The sequence below is a fragment of the Pleuronectes platessa genome, chromosome 6 (genome assembly GCF_947347685.1).
Source record: "Pleuronectes platessa chromosome 6, fPlePla1.1, whole genome shotgun sequence".
Lineage (NCBI taxonomy): Eukaryota > Metazoa > Chordata > Actinopteri > Pleuronectiformes > Pleuronectidae > Pleuronectes > Pleuronectes platessa.
In genome coordinates, this window is record NC_070631.1 from 2,278,635 (window position 1) to 2,303,312 (window position 24,678).

General features: G+C 46.1%; 2 protein-coding genes across 2 annotated transcripts; both read left to right on the top strand.

Moving 5' to 3' along the window:
- Positions 1 to 1,479: 1,479 nt before the first annotated feature.
- pip4k2ca (phosphatidylinositol-5-phosphate 4-kinase, type II, gamma a) lies at positions 1,480 to 8,905 on the top strand. The gene is made up of 10 exons (XM_053424907.1): positions 1,480 to 1,845; positions 2,593 to 2,690; positions 3,488 to 3,584; positions 3,747 to 3,893; positions 5,157 to 5,303; positions 6,147 to 6,185; positions 6,288 to 6,401; positions 6,737 to 7,001; positions 7,103 to 7,206; positions 7,311 to 8,905. The coding sequence occupies exons 1-10, from the start codon at positions 1,687 to 1,689 to the stop codon at positions 7,389 to 7,391; spliced, it is 1,251 nt and encodes a 416-aa protein (XP_053280882.1). The 5' UTR covers positions 1,480 to 1,686; the 3' UTR covers positions 7,392 to 8,905.
- Positions 8,906 to 21,567: 12,662 nt separating this feature from the next.
- LOC128442431 (G-protein coupled receptor 182) lies at positions 21,568 to 24,213 on the top strand. Its single transcript, XM_053424891.1, has 2 exons — positions 21,568 to 21,949; positions 22,813 to 24,213. The coding sequence occupies exons 1-2, from the start codon at positions 21,626 to 21,628 to the stop codon at positions 23,890 to 23,892; spliced, it is 1,404 nt and encodes a 467-aa protein (XP_053280866.1). The 5' UTR covers positions 21,568 to 21,625; the 3' UTR covers positions 23,893 to 24,213.
- The last annotated feature ends 465 nt before the right edge of the window (positions 24,214 to 24,678 follow it).

Below are 24,678 nucleotides of genomic sequence, written 5' to 3' on the forward strand. Positions count from 1 at the left end.
CTCTTTTCTTTCTCTCACAGTTTCATGGACGTGCAACAACAAATGACAAGTGTCAGTTTAGTGAGAAGTCTGAAAGATGTTCCACTGTGTTTCTGCAGGACGCTCAGTGAAGTTGGTTTCCTCAAAACCTGAGGCTGACACTTTGCTTCGGGGTCTTTCTGCCCCCTGGAGGTTAAACATCTCTTTAATGCACAGCTACTGTGTGTGAGGTACATTCACAACTTTCAACTTTATTTAGTTTCAGCCACATCTGCAAAACATATAGAAGAACAAAACAACTTTTCTCAGGATCCGTGTGCACATGAACAGTTAAAAGACAAAACAGCTCTGAAATATAATAATATCTGAAAAATAATGACATACATTAAAAGAGAAAGAAAACATACACTTACACTTCAACTCAACTGCATTTAGGAGGGAAATATTATACTTTTTGTGTCTTTACATTTTTACTGTTATAGTTTTTTGTCAATACTTTACATTAAAATTACGGATATGGTTAAACCGGATCTAACCAGTGATTCCCAGCACTTTGTCACTGAGTAATGTAATAGAATAATAATCCTGCAGCTGAACTTTTCTATTAAACATCTCATGACGTCTCAGCTCATTTAACTGTGAAGGGCACGACTGCAGTAATAAGTCATGTAGAGGAGCTGGTGTGATGCCAGAGACTTTTACTCTTCCTCTGACAACACAAATATTATATATATTTATATATATATTTAAAGTTATGATAATGTTTCTGACAGGCAGTTCAGAGAGATCTTCAGTTTACAGTGAATCAAAACAGAAAAAGCAGCAGTGACTTCTAACATTTAAGAACCTGGAAGATTACAGCCCTGTCACCGTTAATCATTAGCTCATTCATATCAAAAACATATGTTCACTGCAGTTCATGGTTAAAATAATAAAATAAACTCTCATTTTAAACTAAAATGATCAAAACAAACATACAAACAGACAATAACGTATGCTAATTATCCACCCTGAGGTCTAACCTTATTCAGTGAAGACGGAAACAAAGACAAACAACTAACAAACAGAAAAAACACATTTTGTTTATATACATTTTAAACATATTTAGTATACATTACAGTATTGAAATAAAGTGGTTGAATAATCAGTGTGATCACAATCTGCAAACCTCTGAAACTGACTAGAAGAACAAAGAAGTACTCAGAAGTACAAATAAGTACAAGGAAGTACAAGGAAGTACAAGGAAGTACAAGGAAGTACAAAGAAGTACTTGTTTTGACGTTGGACGGTTATAACAAGTTTTTCAAGTTTTACAAAGATGTCTGATATTTCCGACCGTGGATCCTACCATGAACGCCACATTACCCTGCGAAGCCCCACCCTCTGAGGTCACATGACGCAGCATCGTAGTTTGGAGTGGCCGCTGTCAGCTGTCAGTCACAGCCTCAGCACGTGGTTTATAAAAACACGGAGGGCGCTGGGAGGAGACGTTCAGAACAAACACGGTGAACGCAGCGTCCGCCAGGAAGCCACAGTTCACCCGTTGATCCGAGGACCGTGTGAGTCAGCGGGACTTGGACCGGTGACCCCTGCTCGTCGGTGCGAGGGACCCGGGGGGAGGAGCGGCGAGAAACCGGTGTGTAGCTCCGTGAAGGCGGCGCGCAGGAGGAAGTGTACCCGCCCGCTCCAACCTCTCTGCCTGCGGTCATGGCTGCTCTCGGGAACTCGGGGGCCGCCTCCAGCCCGATGGTGGTCCTGGCTCCGAAGACCAAGACGAAGAAGAAGCACTTCGTCCAGCAGAAGGTGAAGGTGTTCCGGGCCAGCGACCCGGTGCTCAGCGTCTTCATGTGGGGCGTCAACCACTCGGTGAGTCGCTGAGCTGCCGCCGGGCTAACGCGAGCTAGCGCAGGTAGCAGGAGCTCAGCGGGGCGGCGACGGGGTGTGAGCCGAGGATCTGTTGCTGTTCTGGGCCTGGGTCCGCTGAGGGTCCCGGCACCGGGGCCCCAGACCCCCAGAGCCCCAGAGGACCCCGGGTCCACCACTGCCTGTCTGTGTTCAAGCTAACCACGGAGATAATCATAACAATAATCGGTTAAACATTCATATTATTACAAGAATGTTACTCACAACACAACTATTCATGTACTTCACTCTTTACTTGGACATTAGTGCATTTGTATTTATACTAGTGATATTATAACAAGTTTTCTTCTTTTGTGTATATATATATAAGTACGTGACATACAGTAGATCTAGAGCCTTTATACAGATATGATGAAAACATATAGAGGTGACATGGATACAAGCACAAGGGCCCAGAATCAAATGTATTATACATTTTACACAAATACCCCAAACCACTGGTACATGCATGAAACATGTATGTGACTAAATAAACATAAAAACAATAATTGAGGTTCCAGCTTCTCAGATGTAAGAACTTCCTGCTTCTCTTGTGTCGTCAAAGTAAAACTAAATATCTTCAGGTTTTGGACAAAACAAGACATTTGTCAACATGAACTTATTGGACTGTAATCTGAGGTTTGATCAAAGTCTGCACATAATTAGTCGTGATTGATTTTAATAAACACATTTTGTGTTTTCTCTCTGCAGATCAATGATCTCAACCAGGTGCCTGTTCCTGTCATGCTCCTCCCTGACGACTTCAAGGCCAACACCAAAATCAAAGTGAACAACCACCTCTTCAACAAGTAAGACTCACAACTCGGTTCATGGAGAAGCAGCGCTGGAGGAGATATTAATAAACACACATGTGAGATGTGTCACTGCCTCTGCTGCTTTCAGGAAACAAGAACAAATCTGACCTTGATACCAAACAATATTAAATTGTAATAAATTGAGATTGGACGGGTCTTTTTGTTTAGGTGAATGTCGTCACCAGAGGTCAACGTGAAGATGTCTCTGCTCTGATAGACCGAAGAAGGATTAATCATAAGTTACAGGATGAACTGCATCATGCAAGTGTGTTTCTGGTAAAGATTATGCATTAAATGTGTCACTAATCCAGTTGGGTTATGAACATACTGGGAAATGTGAGTGTCTTGACTGGTTTTCCTGGTTAAAGCCTGAAAGTTCTCATGAAGCACACTGCACTGCATTGAGCTCAGAGGAGATCAAGGCTGTGGAAAGTGTTCACATTTTCACTTTGTGTGTCTTTCCATTGGAAGTCATAGATTTCATATCTAGTGGTGAAGGTGACGCAGGCGTTTGAATGTGTGTTCAGGGTCACGTGACGCAGGAGTGGAAGCTCTGCATGTCGGACTTCACTCTACTTTCACCCCTGATGATGATGATGTTTGAATTTTTAAGACTTTTTTTTTTTTTTCTCAGAGAATGAAACATCTGATTGTTTGTGTGTCGGCACAGAAATGTTGCATCAGCCCACTCCTCCTTCTCCTTGTCCTCACTCTCCCTCCTTCTCCTTGTCCTCCTTCTCCTTGTCCTCCTTCTCCTTGTCCTCACTCTCCCTCCTTCTCTCCCTTTGCAGAGAAAACCTTCCGGGCCACTTCAAATTCAAAGAGTACTGTCCTCAGGTCTTCCGAAATCTAAGGGAACGCTTCGGTATTGAGGATCTGGACTATCAGGTACGTGATGTACTGATGTGCTCAGTGTGCAGACAAGAACCACGACCAAATACAAAGGAACATGACTATAGGAGCTAATATTTCTAATAATGACCAGATAAGCAGATTCTTTAGTTCATATGAAGACGTTTCTCTGCTCCTCTGTGTTCCTCTGATGTCCAGGTGTCGTTGACTCGCAGCCCTCCATCGAGGAGCGTAGACGACCAAGAGGTTCTGCTCCTCAACTCCTACGACCGCACGCTGGTCATCAAGCAGATCTCCAGTGAGGACGTGGCCGACATGCACGGCATCCTGTCCGAGTATCACCAGGTGAGGAGGGCGTGGCTGGACGAGAAGTCTGGGGATGAAGCAGCTTTCAGACCTGCACTGAAATCCTTACATCTCCTGAAGTGATCCAGAGGGGCTGTATGTGAGAACAAGGAGAAGATGTAGGAGATGTAGGAGATGTAGGAGATGTAGGAGATGTAGGAGATGTAGAAGATGTAGGAGATGTAGAAGATGTAGGAGATGTAGGAGATGTAGGAGATCTAGAAGATGCTAAGGAAGATGTGAGCTTAGAAAGACTCAGGAGAAGCTCCAGACTCCAGTGAGGCTTTAAGGTGCCTCTGATCCTGAACCTCCCTGTGTGTGAAAGAGGGAGAAAGCTGCAGCACCACTGAGCGATATTCATAAGTTCATATCTACACGTGTCTGTTCATGAAAACAGTCGCACACAGAGATAAGAGTGAGGCGACACACCTTCACCTGTTTTGATTTGCTCCTTTGGTTTTATTCCACGTCTGCCTTCAGATCTGTGTCGAGCAGATACTTCAGAAAGTGTGTGTCTCTCACCTCAGGCTGCAAATGTGACTGAGTCAACGTCTGGCTGCTGGGAGCTGTGAGAGGAATGTGAGGCCTGTGGTTCCTCAGCCTACACAGAGCTGAGAGGCAGACGAGGAAAATGGAAGCTCTGTTTCCCAGAGTTTTCTCTTTTGTGTGTTTACTCAGTTGAATGAACTCATTGTTATCGTTTGCAGGTTGAAGTTTATAATATCAGATTTCTCAGTGTCACTGGTGCATGTTGTAGCTCTTTGATCTGAAGCTCTGCTAAAGAACTGAGGATGAGAAGTCGGACAAACACAGAAACATGGCGTCTCTTCTGTCGAGGCCTGAGTCCGGGTCCTACTTTGGGCTTTTAGACATCAGAAGGTTTAGGATCAGGTTTCGATGTTTGGCAGTTGTAGGGATTTCATCTTGAGATCCAAATTGCAAAAGGTTCTTTATTAATTCTCCCCATCATGGATGCATGTGACCTGCGGGGGGGGGGGGGGGGTTGCTGGTTCACCGGCTTCTTCTGTCTTTACCATCCTGCTGGTCCAGAGTCTTTCAGGGGACACTGAACCAGGTCTGAAGTCTATTTAACTTCAGTCTCACCTGGACAGACTCACTACTTGATTTATATCCTGAGTGACCTTTAGATGCTTCACTCGATAGAAGTACGTGTTCTCTGTTGCTGTACTTTCTTATTTGCATTTTAATCTTTTAGAATACACATTGACACTAAAGCCCTTGTCTGTGGTTCCCGCCCTGCAGCACATCGTGAAGTGTCATGGCAGCACCCTGCTGCCTCAGTTCCTGGGCATGTACCGGGTGGGCGTGGACAGCGAGGAGACGTACCTGATCGTCATGAGGAACATGTTCAGCCACAGACTGCCGGTGCACAGGAAGTACGACCTGAAGGTGAGAGGAACAAACCGTCTGAGCTTTATCTGATCTTTAAATTACACTTCCCAAACAACATCAGTGCTTCACCACAACATGCAGAAGTCCAGTTTCCAGGAGACACAGAGATACAAGCTTAGATGCTGTTTCACACTGGAGCTGAAAAGACAGATATGAGACACAGACACAGATTTCTAGAGTTATTTGACAGATGACATAGATCTAGTTTATGTAAACAGATTTATGTTCTCGAATGTGGTGACATTCTAGATTATTCTTACAGTGAATTGAGGCGACAAGCAAGTAGAACTGAGCCTCATAGATCTGTATCTCCTGTGTGAAGATTTGTTTTTTCATGGTTGATCAGACAGAAACAGACATTTGCAGATGTGATCTTATGATTCAAGAAGCCGTGACGGGCTTCACATCCTGTTTCTATTGACCTCAGCTGCAGCCGTGATTCACTCCCTTTGCTTGGACTTTGATCTGTTTGCATGTTACACGTATGAGCCATGATCTTTACAGCTCATCTCATCATATACCAACCCACTGTCCATCCCTTTACTGGCTATACTAGCCCCATGCACAGACTTTTACCTTTAACCTTTACCACTTACATATTCTTATATATATATATTTTGTTGTTTTTATATTTATATATATATATATATATCTTTTTGTACTATCCACTCCAGCAGCACAAGAACACTTTCAAACGAGACACTGACACAATCACATTATTGCATTCTGTACCATAGGGTCAGACCCATTCATGTACCTGTATCTGCAATGTTCTACCTATGTATAAGTGTTTTATGTATGTTCCCAAGGGATTAATAAAGTATCTATCTCTCCTGGCAGGGCTCTCTGGTGGCTCGTGAAGCAAGTGACAAAGAACGGGTGAATTCAAACATCTCTCTTACTTTCATTTGATTATTATCTGTGCAGCTGTCTCCTCTTTACCTCAAACCTCCTGCTGAACTCTGAGTGTTTGTGTCTCAGGGTAAAGATCTTCCCACCTTCAAAGACATGGACTTCAGGAACAACATGCAGAGGGTGTTCGTGACCGAGGAGGAGAAGGAGAAGGTCATGGAGAAGCTGAAACGCGACGTGGAGGTGGGCGACATGTTTGTTTGCAGAACTCAACCACACGGTGGCGCCATCGGCCCAGTCGGCCTGCACCAGTCCTGAGTGGCAGTGGAGGAAGGAGGAGGTTCAGTGCACAGGGACAGAGCTGGATTCAGACATTATGACATTAAACTACAGCAGAAAATGGAAAAACAAACATTTAGATGTTTAATAATGTTCGTCTTCTTTAGTAGTAATAAGTCCAACGAGGTCCAGACAGTTTGAAACATTAAGAACGTTTTGAGGAGTTATTTGAGAATCAGAACTGAGGCTGATACATTTTCTCTCAATGGATTAATCGACTGTTTCATCTCTTTCCTCAGTTTCTGGTGAAGCTGAAGATCATGGACTACAGTCTGCTCCTCGGGATCCACGATGTGGGCCGAGCTGAGCGGGAGGAGGACGAGGGGGAGGAGGTTTCCAACGAGGAGGAGCCGGAGGCGGAGAACGGCATGGCGATGGGCGCCACGGCGGGATCCTATGGAACCTCTCCAGAGGGAATCGCTGGCTACATGTCCTCCTGCAAACCTCTGGGGCCCGGAGAGTTCGACCCGTACGTGGACGTGTACGCCATCAGGAGCTGCTCAGGTGAGCCGGGGGCGAGCAGCGGCTGGAACCTCATGATCTGGTTTGGTTTTGTGAGGGAGCTGTTGTGTTGTTGGTGTTTTAATAACGATCACTGTTCTCAGGAGCTCCTCAGAGGGAAGTTTACTTCATGGGTCTGATCGATGTCCTCACTCAGTACGACACCAAGAAGAAAGCTGCTCACGCTGCGAAAACCGTCAAACACGGGGTGGGTAACACGGGAGAGGGGGGGGGGCAGTCAGCTGTGACACGATGACATGCACGATGGGATGTATATGAACGATGATGGTCTCTTGTTTCTCTCTGTTCCAGGCCGGAGCTGAGATCTCCACGGTCCACCCGGAGCAGTACGCCAAACGCTTCCGTGACTTCATCTCAAACATCTTTGCGTAGCGGTGGTGGAGCGACGCCACAAACTGATCCAGACGAAGCTCAAAGTCGATAATATCACTGACCAGAAATTGTCACTGCACACGAGACATCTGAGGCGCGACTACAAAATGTATGACTTCTGATGCATATATTTATTTTTAAGATTTAAAAAAACTGCATTTCTTATAAATGCTCAGCACTCTAAATGGAAGCGAGGGGACGTGGAGACAAACTGCTGTTGATCAGTGTTGGACATCATCGGGGACAGAGACGAGTGTCTTTCACTTTGCTCTGGTTCTTGAGGACGAACTAAATTTGAACGAGACAGATTTTCAGTCTCTCGTTGGAAGAGAAGATTAAATTAATTATGAAGCCAGATCGACAGTTTATTCTTGTTTGTCCCCGGACGTCACGTCTTCCAGAAGATCGTCTTCTCACTCCACCTTCCACTTCCAAACACTCCTCCACACAAACCAGTTCTGTTCTCTCCCGGACGTTATTTATCTTCTCCTCTAACTCAGCCAAAAAGTCCCAACATGTCAAACTCTTCCTTTTTTAAATGGTAGAATAATCTTTGATAACAGGTGTAGGGTAGATAACAGGGTGAATGTGGACCGTGCCAAACGTGTGGGATCAAAGCAGGACTTGCACTTTTATTTTAAACCAGAATTTGAATTGCTCGGTTTGTGTTTTCCAACAAAAACGTCTAATAAATTCAGTGAGATCCTGTTTGGACCTGATGTCAGCGTCTGTCCTGAGGGATCAGATCCGAACAGGGCAGGTCTGAACCTAATGAATCAGGTCTGAGATCTGCGGCACATTGTTATCAGTGTGTCAACCTGGGCCACAGGAGACAAGTCAGCTGACGTCTCTGACTCCACACAGATCAACACATAATGACTCAAGCTTTTCTTCTACACACACACACACACACCAGGGCTGTCACACATCTGGGTTTTCAAATGTATTTGAAAAAATATGTCAATATCATGAGACATCTATGAACTGGGTAGAAACGTCAGGATTACACTTCGAACACATGAGTCTTGATGATTTGCATAAAGAGCAGGAAGTCGACCAGCTGACCTCTGACCTCTCAGGACCCATCAGCTCTGACCTGGGTCTAAATGCTTGGTGTTTAAATGGGGAACATATCTTATTAATAAGCGTCTGAGCTGAAGCTGCGTTCAGGATCAGTCCCGATGTTTTTAAATGAAACTCACGTCGACGCTTCCTGTTGATGAGTCCGTTCACCAGTCGCCCTCTTCGTGGAAAAACAAGCGCTGATGTGAAACATTGTCATAGGATAAGATTTAGCAATAGAAGCAGGAAGTGTTGTGTGTGTGTGTGTGTGTGTAGTGTAGCGATGTAGTGCTAACCAGGCTGCTGTGTTAAATCCTTTGACAGTAACACTACATGTCAGTAGCGTGTGCAGTTCGCCTTAACACAGTGAGACACTGACGCCTCATACGTGATCGCACATGTTGTATTTTTGCAAATCAGCTTTTGGACCAAAATATATTTTATGAAGAATTTCTGAAAAGTGTTTGACTCGTTTTTTTGGGGAAATGTTTTTACTGTGTTTACGTGTTTCTGCAGGAGGAAGAATTTCATCTGTTGACACCCGACACTTTCTTCAAGTTTGGTACCAGCGTTAGAGGTCAAAGGTCAAGGTCACCCTGACCTCCATAATTGTGTTATCCATTCAAATTTGGCACAAGTGTTCATTTAGACTCTCGGGTTCACTTGTAGGATTCAGGTGGTGAAACCTCATCACCTGAGATTTGCAGCTTGACTCAGTTCCTCTTGGATTCAGAGTTTGTGTTTCCGATGGTTTTCAGTCTGAACTGGATGTAGATGCTAGAGGTGCTGGTTAAATTGGAGATGGTAATGAAAACACTCGCTCTCCACTTGTCTCAATAAGATATTAAAACTGCTTTGGGAGGTTAAAGGTCACACTGGCCTCCTGTCAATGTGCCAGATTCAGCCACAGAGGCTAGTTTCCATCTGCAGGCCCTCAGCTTGATGGTAAAAATCTACAAATAACAAATGTCTGAAAACCCAAGGACGTGCACTGACACAAATAAAGACACAGAAAAGCACAAAAACACAAAAGTAAAAACAAGGTGATGTTGCAACTGACTGATTAATTGTTGACGCCTGAATTTCAGAATAAGAGAGAAGCTGTAGGTGTTTGTCTCACCAGCTGTTTGGTCTTTAGATTACAACACCGAGGGTCAGGGACTGATTTTCGTTCCACGTTTACCAGAAGTGTTTTTCTGCTGACTTCTTCCTTCCTGTTTCATCCGAAGAGACAGAAGTTGCTGACTGGTTCCTCCTCGTCTTGCTGGTCAGTGAAGGGACCAGGACAATGGGACGGAGACAGGATGAGACAGAAGCAGGGAGAAGTGCTGCTGAGCTACAAACTGCTGACGGGCTGCAGAGGCTGTTAATCAGTGTGAAACGTGGCCAACACAAACGTTCCTGCACTCGCTCGGTGGGACGCTGACCTCTGTCATGACCTCTGAGCAGTTTATTACCAGCAGCTCTGTTGCTCAATGGCTTCATTGAAATCCTGGATAGAAAATGCTGCAGGACTCAAAACCTCTTGCAGCTTAATATTGACGAGACGGAGGTCCTGATCCTCGGCCCTGACACGTGCACCTCCATGCACCTGGGTCCTCTGACACTAAACAGAGAACCCAGTGACTGTGAATTACATAATCACATCAGTTGTGAGTTCTGCAGCTCGGGAAACTCAAACCTCAGCATAGAGAAGAAATCCTCTTGTTTGGATTTTTGCAATTCTCTCTACACCTGCCTGAGCTCGTTCAAAAGCTCATGTCTCCATGAGATAGAAGCAAACGATAGAAGGTAACGTGAGGCTGAGGATGTGTGTGCACGTCCAGGTTAAAGAGCCTCTTTCCTCACTGAGCGTCACTCACCGTGGATCAGGGCTCAGGGAGCGGGGGGGCTTCCTGGTATTGTCCTCTGCTATGTGCTGCCTGTTCTCACTGTGTCTGTCTGTAGCATCCTCACCAGCATGTGCACACCAGACCACGGAGGAGCTTCATTCATTTCACTGGGACACTTTCCACGGTCTCCACTGGGTCAGTGAGATGAAATCATTGTGCCTATGCAGAGAGGGAACATGGTCCAGTGATGTGGTAAAAACAGAGATTAGGAACATGTGTCTCAAAATGAAGAACTGCAATATAAAAGTTTATATGAAGTGGACTTTGTATAAAAGATCCGTACGTGCACGACAGCAACGTTCAAAGCAAGTTTGAAAGTTTATTTATCAGTAGAGTTAAGAGTCAAGGTGCTGGACAGAGAAGACAACACTAAAAGAGATCAAGTTAAAATCAGGTTTAAATCTAAATAAAAGAGACAGAAAGAGCTCAATAAAAGAGAGAAAGCTGTAAAAAGATTAATACAATATAAATAGAACAAAAATAAATATGCAAATACTGACCTTTTTATTTGTGTGAGTTCGGTGACATTGAGAATGAGTTTAATTTCATCTTTTGTTCGTGTACAATGACATATTGTACTTTTCAGGGAATTGTCTCTACTTCTGTTAATTTATAAAACAGTGAAACATTTCCAAGATCTTCAGAAAAATGCTGTAATATGAAGAGAATAAAGTTGTTATTTGGAAGAAAGTGATAAAATTACAGGATAGAGAGAATAAATAACATTCTTGTAGGAGATAAGCAGTGAGAAGAGCCAGTAATTACTAATTCGTGAAACTTCTAATGAAGCTGAACTTAACAAGATGCTGCACATTCCTCATTTTGACACAGGAGACAGATCTCCTGATATTCACCAGCTGACGGGACACGCAGCCGAAATCTACGACTTTATTCTCGGGATTTAACGTCTTTCCTAGCAATATATCAGATTTTTATTGTGATTGTGACTGTCATTGTGTCTTTTTAGTGTATTTCTTCATCTCAGAAACATTCTGGCTGAGTAGTGTCATGTCTCATTCTGCTCACTGGAGCGTTGGATTCAAATCTCCTGCGTCATGGTGTCAGACTGGGAAGAGGAAGTGGCTGTTTCCCAATGGCAGCAATGGTCCCTGATTTTAACGATCTTTGTCTTTTCAGTTGCTGACCAGCTGGAGACGTGTGGAACGAAAGATTCCTACATGACGTGTGAACCTGGATCACAGCCCTGCGACATGATTCTGTTCATATCAACATTTGAGCTTCAAACCCCGAGGTCGAGTTCAGGTGTGGCCCTGTTGAGGGTTGTGATGGAACATTTGGCCAGGAGGCCTCCAGCTGAGTCTGGGTCTAATCTACTGGGAATTCACTAAACACTCAGTTCACACACACACACATCTCTTCACTGCATCTGCATTAAAAGGCACACGATTTAGTGAATTGAATCAAACAGTTGGGTCCTCTGACTCCTACCTGATGTGAGTCGGCTGATCACTGACTTCATACCAGGGCAGGTCGATATCACTCAGGTCCGGGACCTTGGAAAGAAAAACATCTCTACCACTGATTGACGGCTGCTTCCAGCATCGTAGCGTTAAACAATCTGACTTCGTGGTGACGATTGAGATTTAAGGGACCCATCGTATGTCCATTTCACCACAGTTGATATGGCTCCTTGGGGTCTTAATGAAATGTCTCCAACATATAAGATAAAGACTATGAGAAGCCGACGTGGCGATGTAAATAAACAATCGACGAAGAAGAAAGAAGGCGTCTCTAAGGTTGTCTTCGACAAAAAACATTACTCCGCCTAGTGTTCTGGCGGGGAATTGCTTTGTAAGAGGCGCAACGCTTGGGGAAGCTTGGGGAAGCATGAATGACAAAGAGTCCTACGACACAGCTGCGTGAAAAGCCGCCGAAGCAGTTGCAGAAGCATGCGCCGGCCTTTAGAAGTCTGATGGGTAGCAGCAGCGAGCTAACACTAGCGTCAGCCAACGCTGACGCTAGACGGTGGAGCCCGGGCTTCACCGGCCCGGCTTCGTCGGCGCCGTCTCCCCGGAGAGAGGCTGGGGTTAGCTGGCGAGCTAACGCTAGCCGGGGAGCCGGGGCCAGAGCCGGGCCGTCTCCCCCCGTCTCTCCCCGGAGCCGGTGAGGTGCAGTTCAGTGAAGTCTTCTGGTTGGTCGTATGGATTCTGCCTTCGTGGTTCTGTTGAGCTGTGCAGCTCAGTTGCTGGTTGAAGTTCCCCTGCAGGACATCGAGTCGCTGCTAGGAGTTTGGTAGAGCTTGGTTTGACAGGAGGTTTCCTTGATGAGATGAGCTGGAAGCTGCACCCTTGCGCTGCTCTCGTTGGATGGGAAGAGAAGATGTGAGCTGGAGCAGCCAGGGTTCACCCAACGGCGTTGCAGGAAGAGAGGCTGGCAGCCTTCCTCCTTGGAAGGATTGTGGAAAGAGAGCAAATCGGGGGAGACCTGGCCTTATATTGGCCCGGTGACCTCACAGGTCATGGGGCCAGAGTGACCAATGGAGTTGACCCTGGTGGCTTATTCACACCTCTGGGTGAAGTTGTCCGGAACAAAAAGACATGCATCATCCCGGGAGACTGAGTTCGGGAGGCTTTCTCAGAGTAGGCAGTGGTTTCATAAAAAACATGTCCCAACACAAATGTGTGAAAACACGAGAACAGCAGCAACCTCCTGTACCCCGCAGTTCAGCCGACATCCACCTGTTACGCTTGTGCTGCCCCCTGCCGATGCTTGAGGCGGCCGGACAAGGTGGTGTGATGATGTTCTCTGTCCTTGATAAGAAGCCGACAGCGAAGCAAAACTGACTGAAGTTCAATGACGTGCTCTGCATGTTGAAGAAAACTACAAGGCCCGACAAAGACCAAAAGACCTGACCATGAACCAGACACTTCAAGACTCACAGACATCCTCCACCATGCACCATCACCCAACAACTAGCAGAGGACACCGGTTCAACAGAGGGGGCTCAGAGGACGGAGCAGAGGCGGCCCCGCCCCCTGCTACAGATGTGGACAGAAGGGACATCGGGCGAGGGAGTGTCCGGAGGAACGAGGTGCAGCTGCTCAGGTGGATTGGAGGAGGGGGGCCGGGAGGGAGCGTTGGGAACTCACACAGTATCACACCCACACCACACACACAGGAAGGTGACACACCACATGTCACTGACCCACACATACACAGTACATGCGAGAGGACTCTGCATTGGACATCAAATGTTCATATGTGTCCTGATATCACATATGAAAAACAAGGGTTGACAGACGAACGCAGAAAGGATGAACCTGTGATCACACATTTGTGCTGTGACACAGATCAGTGTGTGTGTTTATCAGCTGATCAGAGAACAGTCTGAAATGTGTCAGGTCTCAGACTCCAGCGCACATCTCACTTGATAAAGGTTAGAAACTAGAATGGAAGGACAAAGGTGTCTTTGCTAAAAATAAAAAAAATGCTTCAGATTGGAAAAATACTAAGGATGCATCCATACTATACCCCCCCCCCCCCCCCAACTGCCTGCATAAAAAAAGAGTTTTTTCTGTTACAGCGCAGAGAACGGTTCATCTGGTGCCTTCAATGCCGTCGACTAATCATTTTTTATCTCAAATAGATAAATCTCCGCCCTACATGAAATCCCTAAGACACTGTGCGCTCAAGGCAAACATGAAGTTGGCTTAATAAAAGCTGCTGAACCTGTAGTTATTAACGTCTTAACCCGACTACCGGCCCTCCCAACAGCAATATCCATTACAAACTGAAGCCATTAAAACCATTACTCCAGTTTTTGAATCAGGACGAAAAGGAGGAGTCATCATTCCCTGTCATCACTCACCAGTACGCACTCCTGTGTTTCACGTGAAAAATCTAAATTGCAATTTGTTCGACAAAAGTTACTTTTCTGGGTCATGTGATCACAGCAGGGGGCAAATCCCTCTCACACAAACATAATGAGACTTGACTGAGACCGAGCTCCTCTGAGTTCCATACAAGCAAAGAGAAACACGCAGATCGTGTAAATGATGATGGAGAGAGCAGCACTTTACGGTGGCCCTGAGAGCTCAACGAACAGCAACTTAAGAAAACACATGCAAGTTGACAAAACACAAGCAAAGTAAGAAAACATCTTCATCAATTTCACAACACAACACAACACATTACAGAAACGCGCAGCAAATAGACAAATGCGCAGCAAATAGACAAACGCGCTGCAGATAGACAAACGCGCTGCAAATAGAGAAGAAACGACAACGGAAGTGTTTCCAGAGGACAGCTAAGAGGGATGGACACTGCTGCAACAGCAGACACAAAAACGTCCAATACACCATACAACTTCGGTTCCACACAGGGGTCGGCCACGCGCGGCTCTGGAGCCGCAGGCGGCTCTTCAGCCCCTCTGCAGTGGCTGTACAGTACAGCGTTGTGCATATGTTTCGCAAACGCTGAACTTAACGAGTCAGTTTTCATATTATTAACGTGAACGTTCATTTTTTAAATCATCATCGTATCATACCAGGAGCAGGCGTGTGTGTGTGTGTTTGTGTGTGTGCGTGTCAGGGCCGGGTCTAGGCAGGGGCAAGAGGGGGCCTGGCCCCCTCAAATAAATGTTGTGCCCCCTCAAACTAAATAGGGTTAGGGTTAGGGTTAGGCACAATGCCCCCTCAAGATTTGTGGCTGCCCCCTCATACATGCCTGTCTAGACCCGGCCCTGGTGCGTGTGCGTGTGTGTGTCCCGGCCTATGGTCCCGGCGCTCCGATCCCGCCCACTCGCTCGGAGAGAGCCCCAGTGAGCTCTGATCACGGAAGATGATCCGATCTAGAGACATGCTGTCTTCTCCTGTTAAACTGAATAAACAGCGCTAACAAGCAAGCCCCTGTTTGTGAGGCAATGTATTGTCCATAGTGTGCAGGGGTAGGAAACCTTTACTGTCGAAAGAGACATTTTCCCCCTCTTCTGAGCGAGAGGGCGGGGTCGGGGACTCGGTGCGCTCGCTACTCACACACACACACACACACACACACACACACACACACACACACAGAGGGGCTGAACAGCCGCATTCGGCTCCAGAGCCGCGGCTTGCTGACCCCTGTGTGGAAACGAAGTTGTATGGTCTATTGGACGTTTTTGTGTCTGCTATGGCAGCAGTGTCCATCACTTTTAGCTGTCCTCTGGAAATATTTCCGTTGTCGTTTCTTCTCTATTTGCAGCGTGTTTCTCTACTTGCAGCGCGTTTCACTACTTGCAGCGCGTTTCTGTAATGTGTTGTGTTGTGTTGTGAACTTGATGAAGATGTTTTCATACTTTGCTTGTGTTTTGTCAACTTGCATGTGTTTTCTTAAGTTGCTGTTCGTTGAGCTCTCAGAGCCACCGTAGCACTTCCCCCAGTGGGTGAGGACATCCATGTCTGTTTCTACCTGAGACAAATCCCTCCTGCTTCCCATGATTCCTGTTACAAGTGTGATTTATATGGCGACGTCTGCGAGCTAGTTCTGGCAGGCAACTCGAGCTGCGCTGCGCCAATCACGTGACATACATCATGTGACATACATCATGTGATATACCTCAATCTCCACAACCATCTATAAATACACACCCACCTTATCAGGTGGTCTATTTAACCAGAGAGACATTTCCCATCAACCCCTCTTGCTCGCACTGCTGCTGCAGTATGGCTACCTGTTGCTACAGCGTCTCAGCCGTTGACCAAGTGACCGTTGTTCCTCCGTGGGTCGTTGTCTCTCTCAATCCGAGTGATTCCTCCTCCGAAAAAGTTCGCTTTATTTCCGAAATTTCGGCTCGGTCCTTCAAGATTCACTACGTGTGAATCGGACGTCAAGCGTCTGCGCCACGACTCCTGCGCACCCGAAGCGTTTAATTCATCCGGTCTGAGCCACGAGTTAATTTCAACTACTTCTTGGCTGAAGGCGGCTCCGTGAGGCCGAACAAACGCTGGTGGCAGCGTCACTGACGGCAGCTTCGCTGACGGATTCTTCCCGGGACATCTCTGCTCTACCAACTTCTCCCTCACCGCGGGATGTTGTCCCTCGGAGGCAGAGGAAGCGCGCCTGGATCCGCTGGGGCTTTCATCCTGTCTCCTCTGCTGAATGAAGTCTGCACTGAACGTTATGAATGAGACAATTCAGTCTCGAATCACACGCCATCTTCCCTGCACGTGATGTAAACAAAACTACGGTACCGGCTCGTGCTATAGTACTTCCTGGTACGTCACTCCAGCAGGATTGTGGGAGTTGTAGTCCAATCTCCAGCCATGGGTTTGAAGCTCCTGTCTCCTGACAACAGTACCTTTCCCAAAGGAATCAAATGCTAGCAGGTAATATGTTTTGTTATTCCGGAAACATTCAATTATATAATATAATATATATGCGGGTAGAGTGGTCTTCCTCCAACCAAAGGTTGGGGTTCAATCTTGTGCAAGATACTGAACCCTCAAATGGGCCCTCATAGATGTTGGATGCAATAATTGTAAATAACTTGTATATATGACTTTCTTATGACTTCTGGCATGCGATGATTTCGCAACGGACGTGCCATGTGCTATATTTGTCGCATTGCACATGCCCGAGTTTCAGGGATAGGAAGGGAGTGAGATGGCTCACTCCTCAGCTACTTCCATCAGCACCTCCGGTAAAACAAAGTTTATTACAGCTGCGCGAATAACACGCGCTATGAGGTAACTAACGAATGATCGAATATTAAATTCGCGGGCAACTATTTTGTCTTCGGATTGTCGACTACAATCTGGTGCACTTTGAGGAAGTAAATATGTCAGAATCTACTGTTGGTGGTCATAATCTACTTGTGGTGTGAGAAACAGTTCATAGACACACTGAGCAGTACCCGGGTTTTTCTTTTCCGCAGATGAACGTCTTGGCGATGTCCGACTCGGGAAACCTTCTTTGAAAATTTCTGAACATCTTTCATTGGATGTGAGAGAGTGGTGGTTTACTGTTGTGTCAAGACACCACAACACTTCTGTGCGCAGCGTTGTCGTAAGGCCTGCATGATTATGGCCAAAATCATAATTACGATTATTTAGATCAATATTAATATCATGATTATTCATACATTTTAGGAACAATATATTTTTTATAGCATTTTTATGTTTAAATGCACAAGAACACTGCTTTCACTTCCATGTTGTGCTACACTCCAGCTAATGTACACATCTTTCATTAGGTCCTGGGCAATCGACTCTCCTGTCGGTTCTTATGGGAAAAAATGACGTCTGTAAGCATCGACTCTTCATTGCAAATTACAATCGATGCAGTGAATTGTCAGGGACATGTACGGCTCCATTGTTGTGCTTGATCATTGCTCACAGTATTTATGGGACACCAGTCTTTGGCCAAATGAAATGCGATCGCATCCGTTATTCCAGTGTGTCTTCGGGAAGGGGATGGATACGCGTCGCACCATGCATGGTGGTTTATGGTTTTCTCTGTTGACGTTGGACATGGACGGAGATTCAGGGAGGTAATGTTAGCTTTGGCCTTGATGCAATTGTTGTACTATGGTTTGTGGGTTGTTTTTTTTCAGGTGGTTAAACAAGGTAGTTGTATTGCTATGAGGCGCAAACACAACTCTAAACGTACTCTGGCATGATTTGTTCTTGGTTATCATCACTTGCCCTAAATTCCAAAACTACCAAACAACGGATGATGACCCTTTTCGAAGGACTAGCGCCTGGCCTTCTGCTCCTGATAATTGATTTACCTTTCACACGACACCGTGATGGCTACTCTCTGTCTCTACTCTTCTAAGAAATACCGGAACTGGCTGCAGACAAAACGTTTGTTCTGGCTACCGCTGCAGGGTGTGTGCATGACAACTCCCATCTTGTTCTCCCTCTGGTGGTTAGCGAATGTTAGTCGAAAAAGCGCTTGATTGGATATGTAGCAAAGCACGCATTTTAAATGTCAATATCGCTGACGATCATGCAATTCGATTAATTGTGCAGCCCTAGTTGTCGTGGCTCCCATTGTCACTCTGAGGTCTGTTGAAGCAGAGGGAAAAAAAAAAAAATTGTTGCATTTCAGGTGGTTTGCTGGACTTAGAGTGTTAAATTCTGGGGTATAGGTTGCCATGTGCCAAGTTCACAATATATTCTCCTACAGCCAGGGCAGTTGGGGGGAACCTCACCAGGCAGTATATAGTCTCCCGCGACAATGTGCCTACAGCGAATGACCACACCACGGGGGTGCATGGTGCGCATCACAGTTTCACAGGTAGCATATTCTCCTGAAGGCATGCGCCATGGAGAATGGCCCCACCGCGGCGGTGAATGGCGCACATAATCAGTTTCACAAGGTAGCATATTCTCCTGCAGGCATGCGCCTATGGCGATTAGCTACACCGCAGTGGCGTGGAACACATAACAGGCTCACTAGGTAGCATATTCTCCAGCAGGCATGCGCCTATGGAGAATAGCCACACCGCAGTGGCGTGGAACACATAACAGGCTCACTAGGTAGCATATTCTCCAGCAGGCATGCGCCTATGGAGAATAGCCACACCGCAGTGGCGTGGAACACATAACAGGCTCACTAGGTAGCATATTTTCCAGCAAGCATGCGCCTATGGAGAATAGCCACACCGCAGTGGCGTGGAACACATAACAGGCTCACTAGGTAGCATATTCTCCAGCAGGCATGCGCCTATGGAGAATAGCCACACCGCAGTGGCGTGGAACACATAACAGGCTCACTGGGTAGCATATTTTCCAGCAGGCATGCGCCTATGGAGAATGGCCACACCGCGGCGTTGAATGGCGCACACATAACAGATACCGATTCATCCGTCAGGCTCCAAATCTGTGCAGTGTTGGGGGGTTACAGTATTAGCTCATCACTCCCATCATTCCTGTGTTAGCATATGGGGAGTGATTAAGTTGGAGCCTAGACGCCAAACACAAACATGTTCTACTGTGAATAATAAATATCGTAATAAATAAGATAAATAATCAAACGTGAGTTGTCGGACTGAAATGGAGCGAAGCCAGCGAGCTAGCTCTGGCAGACAACTCGAGCTGCGCTGCTTCAGTCATGTGCCATACATCAGGTGACATAAATCATGTGACATATATCAGGTGACATACTTCACTTGCCACAATAAGCCACAGCACTCATCCACCGCATTAGGCGGTCTGTTTAAGCAGAGGGAAATCCCATCTGTCCAACCATACCCGAGCGTCTTGACCCCATGGTATTCATCCAATTCCTACAGAGCAGTGAATAGATCAAGAACCAATAACCTTATCATGTGTCAATGCTGCTACAATAGAAAAGCTATGAATCCTCAATGATGACAGTCTTACCTAACATTTACCTTGGCTTTATATTTCCTTATTACTGAATTGTTGTCAAGGTGAGTCAGAGTATACGATAACGGAAGCAGTCTAATAGGAAATCTGACAAGGACGCTTATTTAATCCTCTACATGACCTTATCCTCTCTAGTCTTAGAAGAACACATGTTCACAACAAGTCTGATAGATCTTGTCGAGACTTCTGAATTATCATTGTTAAGAATAATACTGCTTTCTGTTCTTTCTCCTCTATGATCAAACGCTTGCATCCCTCTTCAACCAATCAATGGTCGAAAATGCATGACGAGATCTCCTCAAAGCTTCGCCATCCCTGCCAGAGCTGAGGCCTAACACCTGGATGCTGTCCCCGCACTCACTAAGATGTGGCACCGCTAGGACTGCAACACTCCATCATCAATGCTACTCATGCTATGTTGGACACCACAAGAAGGAATATTGACTCTCAAACATCATCTGCAGCCTTGATATTTTAATATGTAATCTCCGCTGCATAAATCCTTTGTTGCATGTCAAATCTCGGGATCCATCACGTCTCTGCGTCCGGGGTAGTCACAGGCATGTTTCGGCGCGCCTTCATCCCCTCAAATGGTGACGATACAATGCGAACAATGCCAAGGGATTCATTGCACCCTTGCCGTGGCATACATCTGTTCCTGTCCATCCTGGGAGAGGGATCCCTCACATGTGGCTCTCTCTGAGGTTTCTACATTTTCCCCTGTTTATGGGGGTTTTTTGGTAGTTTTTCCTTACTCTTGTCGAGGGTTAAGGACAGGATGTCGCATTTGTTAAGCCCGATGAAACGAATCATGTTTTGAATATTGGCGATACAAACAAAACATGTGAGTGAATAAGTTGTATGTGCTTTGCAGACTGATTATTTTATTGCATTTCAGATGGTTTGCTGGGCTTAAAGGGGAAATTCCGGTGCATATGTTGCCATGTGCCAAGTTCACTATATTCCCGTATAGGGAACCTCACCAGGTAGTATATTCCCCCGCAGACAATTTGGCTACAGCGAATGACTACACCGCGGCGGTGAATGGCTCACATAACAGGTTCACTAGTTAGCATATTCTCCTGCAGGCTAATGCCCCTACGGAGAATGGCCACACCGCAGCGGTGAATGGCGCACACATAGCAGATACCGATCCGTACGTCAGGCTCCGACTATGTGCAGTTTTGGGGGGTTACAAGTATTTGCTCATCACTCCCATCATTCCTGTGTAATCATATGGGGGAGTGATTAAGTTGGAGCCTAGACGCCAAACACTAAATCTGTTGTAATAAATATATTACATGATCACACGTGAGTTGTCTGACAGAAATATGGCGACGCCTGCGAGCTAGTTCTGGCAGGCAACTCGAGCTGCGCTGCGCCAATCACGTGACATACATCATGTGACATACATCATGTGATATACCTCAATCTCCACAACCATCTATAAATACACACCCACCTTATCAGGTGGTCTATTTAACCAGAGAGACATTTCCCATCAACCCCTCTTGCTCGCACTGCTGCTGCAGTATGGCTACCTGTTGCTACAGTCCCTCCACCACCCCAGCATCCACCTGTAGGCCCAGCATCCACCTGTAGGCTCCAACGGGGGGTTACAAGTATTTGCTCATCACTCCCATCATTCCTGTGTAATCATATGGGGGAGTGATTAAGTTGGAGCCTAGACGCCAAACACGAAATCTGTTGTAATAAATATATTACATGATCAAACGTGAGTTGTCTGATAGAACTAGGAATCAGACAGTAAATTCTTATAATTCTTATAATTGTGTTTCTGTTGCTTTAACTCCTGAGATAATTCAGACATTGTAAATGCTTCACAGGTCAAATATCCACCACACTGTTCTTTCCAAGTGGAGTCTTATGAGCTGCGTGGACGTCACTGGACTCTAGTCCACTCCCCCACTATTGACTGAGGATGTCCTGTTGGATGTGTGTGTGTGTGTGTGTGTGTGTGTGTGTGTGTGTGTGTGTGTTTGTGTGTGTGTGTGTGTGTGTGTGTGTGTGTGTGTGTTTGTGTGTGTGTGTGTTTGTGTGTGTGTGTGTGTGTGTGTGTTTGTGTGTCTATGAGAAATGGGAGGGTAGGAACTCCAGCCTGCTTGATTGCTCAGATAGTCGTCCACATCAGAGCTTCAGAGGAGTCCTCTTGCTTCCACAAGCTTGGAACATTAACAACCCTCCAGACGACGAAGAGGCCTCGGGCAGAACCTGCTCCTCTTCATCTTTCAGTACGCTTAACAAGGTACGGTAAAATCCAAGTTCTTTATTTCTCAAGTTTTTAGAATCTGTTTCTACCTTTAACACGGGAACAAAAGGGAAGTGCGTCTGCTGGCAGATCCTCGGGAGCTCGACCACATCAGAGGAGATTCGACTTGGTCCTTTTGATTATTTGACTGTTTTTAATTCATCATATCGGAGTGAGACACATTCTCTAGTGTCACAGATGCTGATCTCCGTCACGACATTCATAGAATCATTTCCTGTTTGGCAATTAGTCAACAAAGTAAAAGCACTGAAGTTAGTTCTCTCGCTGCAGTGCTTTGGATCTGGCTGAATTACTGATCTTTCAGGAATCTGAAATGGTCAACATGTGACTTGTGTTTAAAAAACACCAGTTCACCTGTGAACAGTAATAGAGATTATAATAGATCTTCACTGCAGATAAACCAGTTGGGATGAACACAAAGTTTTCTAGCTTCACTCTGCACCGTAGACAAACGATAAAAAGTGACAGAAGATCGTAGAAGAGTTTGAGGACGAGGAATAAATCTGAAGAATCATCGACACAGGACGAGAGAAACACAACATTACAAACAAGCAGGTTTACTTTGTGAAACGTTCGCTGTAGGTTGTGAGATAACTTTTAATAACCTGTTGGGGTTTTAGTTTTTCTACCTCTGTGACAGTTCAGCCGAGCAGGTCTGCCTCCTCCTCCTCCTCCTCACCCTCCTCCTCCCCCTCCTCCTCCTCCCCCTCCTCCTCCTCCTCCTCCCCCTCCTCCTCCTCCTCCCCCTCCTCCTCCTCCTCCTCCTCGATTAACCCACAAAGAAAAATCTAGACTCCAGATATCACTCACTTTTCCTCTTTTCTTGCTTCTCGCTCCAGACCATGGCCGACGAGCACAACCACTCAGCCTACATTAACGGCACGCCGTGGTTCGTCTATGTGTGCACCATCGAGCTGGACGTGGACTACAGGCGCATCGCCCTCTTCCTGCTCTACCTCTTCATCTTTATGGTGGGCCTGCTGGAGAATGTGCTGGTCGTGTGGGTGAACTGGAGCAGGCGCCACTCCGCCAACGGGGTTCTCTTCTGCGTCATCAACGTGAGCCTGTCGGACCTGATGGTGATTGGGATCCTGCCCTTCTACCTCATGGAGGTGACCATGGGCGAGGTTTGGGTGTGGGGCCACTTCCTCTGCAAGGTCACCAACCTCATCTTCATGGTCAACTTCTACAGCAGCTCCCTCTTCCTGGCCTGCATGACCTTGGAGCGCTACTTGTCCCTGACCAGACCCTCGTCTCCAGCCCTCTTCCCTGTGGTGGGCCGGCGGCGCTGGTTGCTCTGCGGAGGCCTGTGGCTCTTCTCTTTTTTCCTGGCCCTGTTTGAGAACGTCCATGTGGACCTTCTGGAGTTCGACGAGCCGGGTTGCTACATGATGCCCGAGCACAACTTCCAGGAGTGGTTTATTTGCGTACACTACCTGAACTTGATCTTCCAGTTCATAGGTCCTGCGGCCGTCATCATCACCTGCAACGTGCTGATCGCTCGAGCGGTCAAGGCGACTCCGGATGTGCAGGGCCGGCGGGACGTGTGGCTGGTGCACGTGTACTCCCTGGTCTTCGTCATGTGCTGGCTGCCCTACCACCTGGTGGTGTTCCTGACGGTCATTGACATCCTCAACCCCTACATCTTCAGCTGCAACACCATAGAGGTCCTTTACTTCTCCTACAGCGTGGTGCAGTGCCTGTCGCTTTTCCACTGCGTCGCCAACCCCATCCTCTACAACTTCCTCAGCCAGAGCTTCCGCAAAAACCTGATCAACACGGTGCTGAGCCACATACCCAAAGAGGTGGAGCAGGTTGGAGCAGGAAACCAGCCTGGTGCTCCTAACGGCGGCGGCGGCCCGGAGAGGCAGCGCAAGTTGAGTAACGTCAGCACAAGCCAGTCTGACGTGGGATCATAAGAGAGAAGCTGAGGATCGAGTCAAGAACTAAACCCAGTCTCTGAAAACTAGAGTTCACTTTCCTTTCGTTATCCACTTCCTGTTTTTTTAATCATGTACCTGATCAGTTTAAAAAAAGAGGGAAGCAGGAAATGTTTTCTCAAAGCTGCTCATCTCCCACAGGAAAACATGGCGGCCTCTTAAATGTGGTGGCAGCATGAATGTGTGTAAACACCAGATGAACTGACCGGTTTCACATGGAGGATAAATTAAAGCATTTGTTGTTGTACTGTTGTTTTCTTTAAGTTCTGTTCAAATGCAATAAAACTCCCTTCAACACTGTTTGAATCCATCTGAGCTGGAAAAGCTGAGCAGCATCTTCAGGGTTTCTGCAGGTTCAGGTTCAATTTAAGGTTTGTTAAGATCTTTGTGAAGTACGACAGAAACTTAGTTAGCTAAGTTGAAGGACAAGGAGTTCCTGACAGTGTAGAGGTTGGGCAAAATTCACTTATGCAACATTAATTAAGCAAACCTTTGTGAAAGAAAAACATTTATTATGAATATAATAAAGTATAAAAACTAGGGCTGTGAAATGATTAAAATTTTTAATCAAATTAATCACAGGTTTCTATGGATTAATCATGATTAATCACATTACCGATTTTTTCGGAATATTTTTGTGAAAACAAGATTTATGACATTTAACTTTTCTTTTGTGCTGCAACTCAGCAGTTCTTCAGCAGTTATCATTGCTTTTCCATATGGAACATTAATATAATCTTCATCCTAAACAGAATTCGGGTTCCT

Bases quoted from the DNA above. Each gene is read 5' to 3' on its own strand.
- pip4k2ca (XM_053424907.1), top strand. From the start codon at position 1,687: ATGGCTGCTCTCGGGAACTCGGGGGCCGCCTCCAGCCCGATGGTGGTC. The intron at 3,894-5,156 runs GTGAGGAGGGCG...CCCGCCCTGCAG, and splicing joins TCCTGTCCGAGTATCACCAG to CACATCGTGAAGTGTCATGG. The intron at 6,402-6,736 runs GTGGGCGACATG...CTCTTTCCTCAG, and splicing joins AGCTGAAACGCGACGTGGAG to TTTCTGGTGAAGCTGAAGAT.
- LOC128442431 (XM_053424891.1), top strand. From the start codon at position 21,626: ATGTCCTGTTGGATGTGTGTGTGTGTGTGTGTGTGTGTGTGTGTGTGT. The intron at 21,950-22,812 runs GTACGGTAAAAT...TTCTCGCTCCAG, and splicing joins CTTTCAGTACGCTTAACAAG to ACCATGGCCGACGAGCACAA.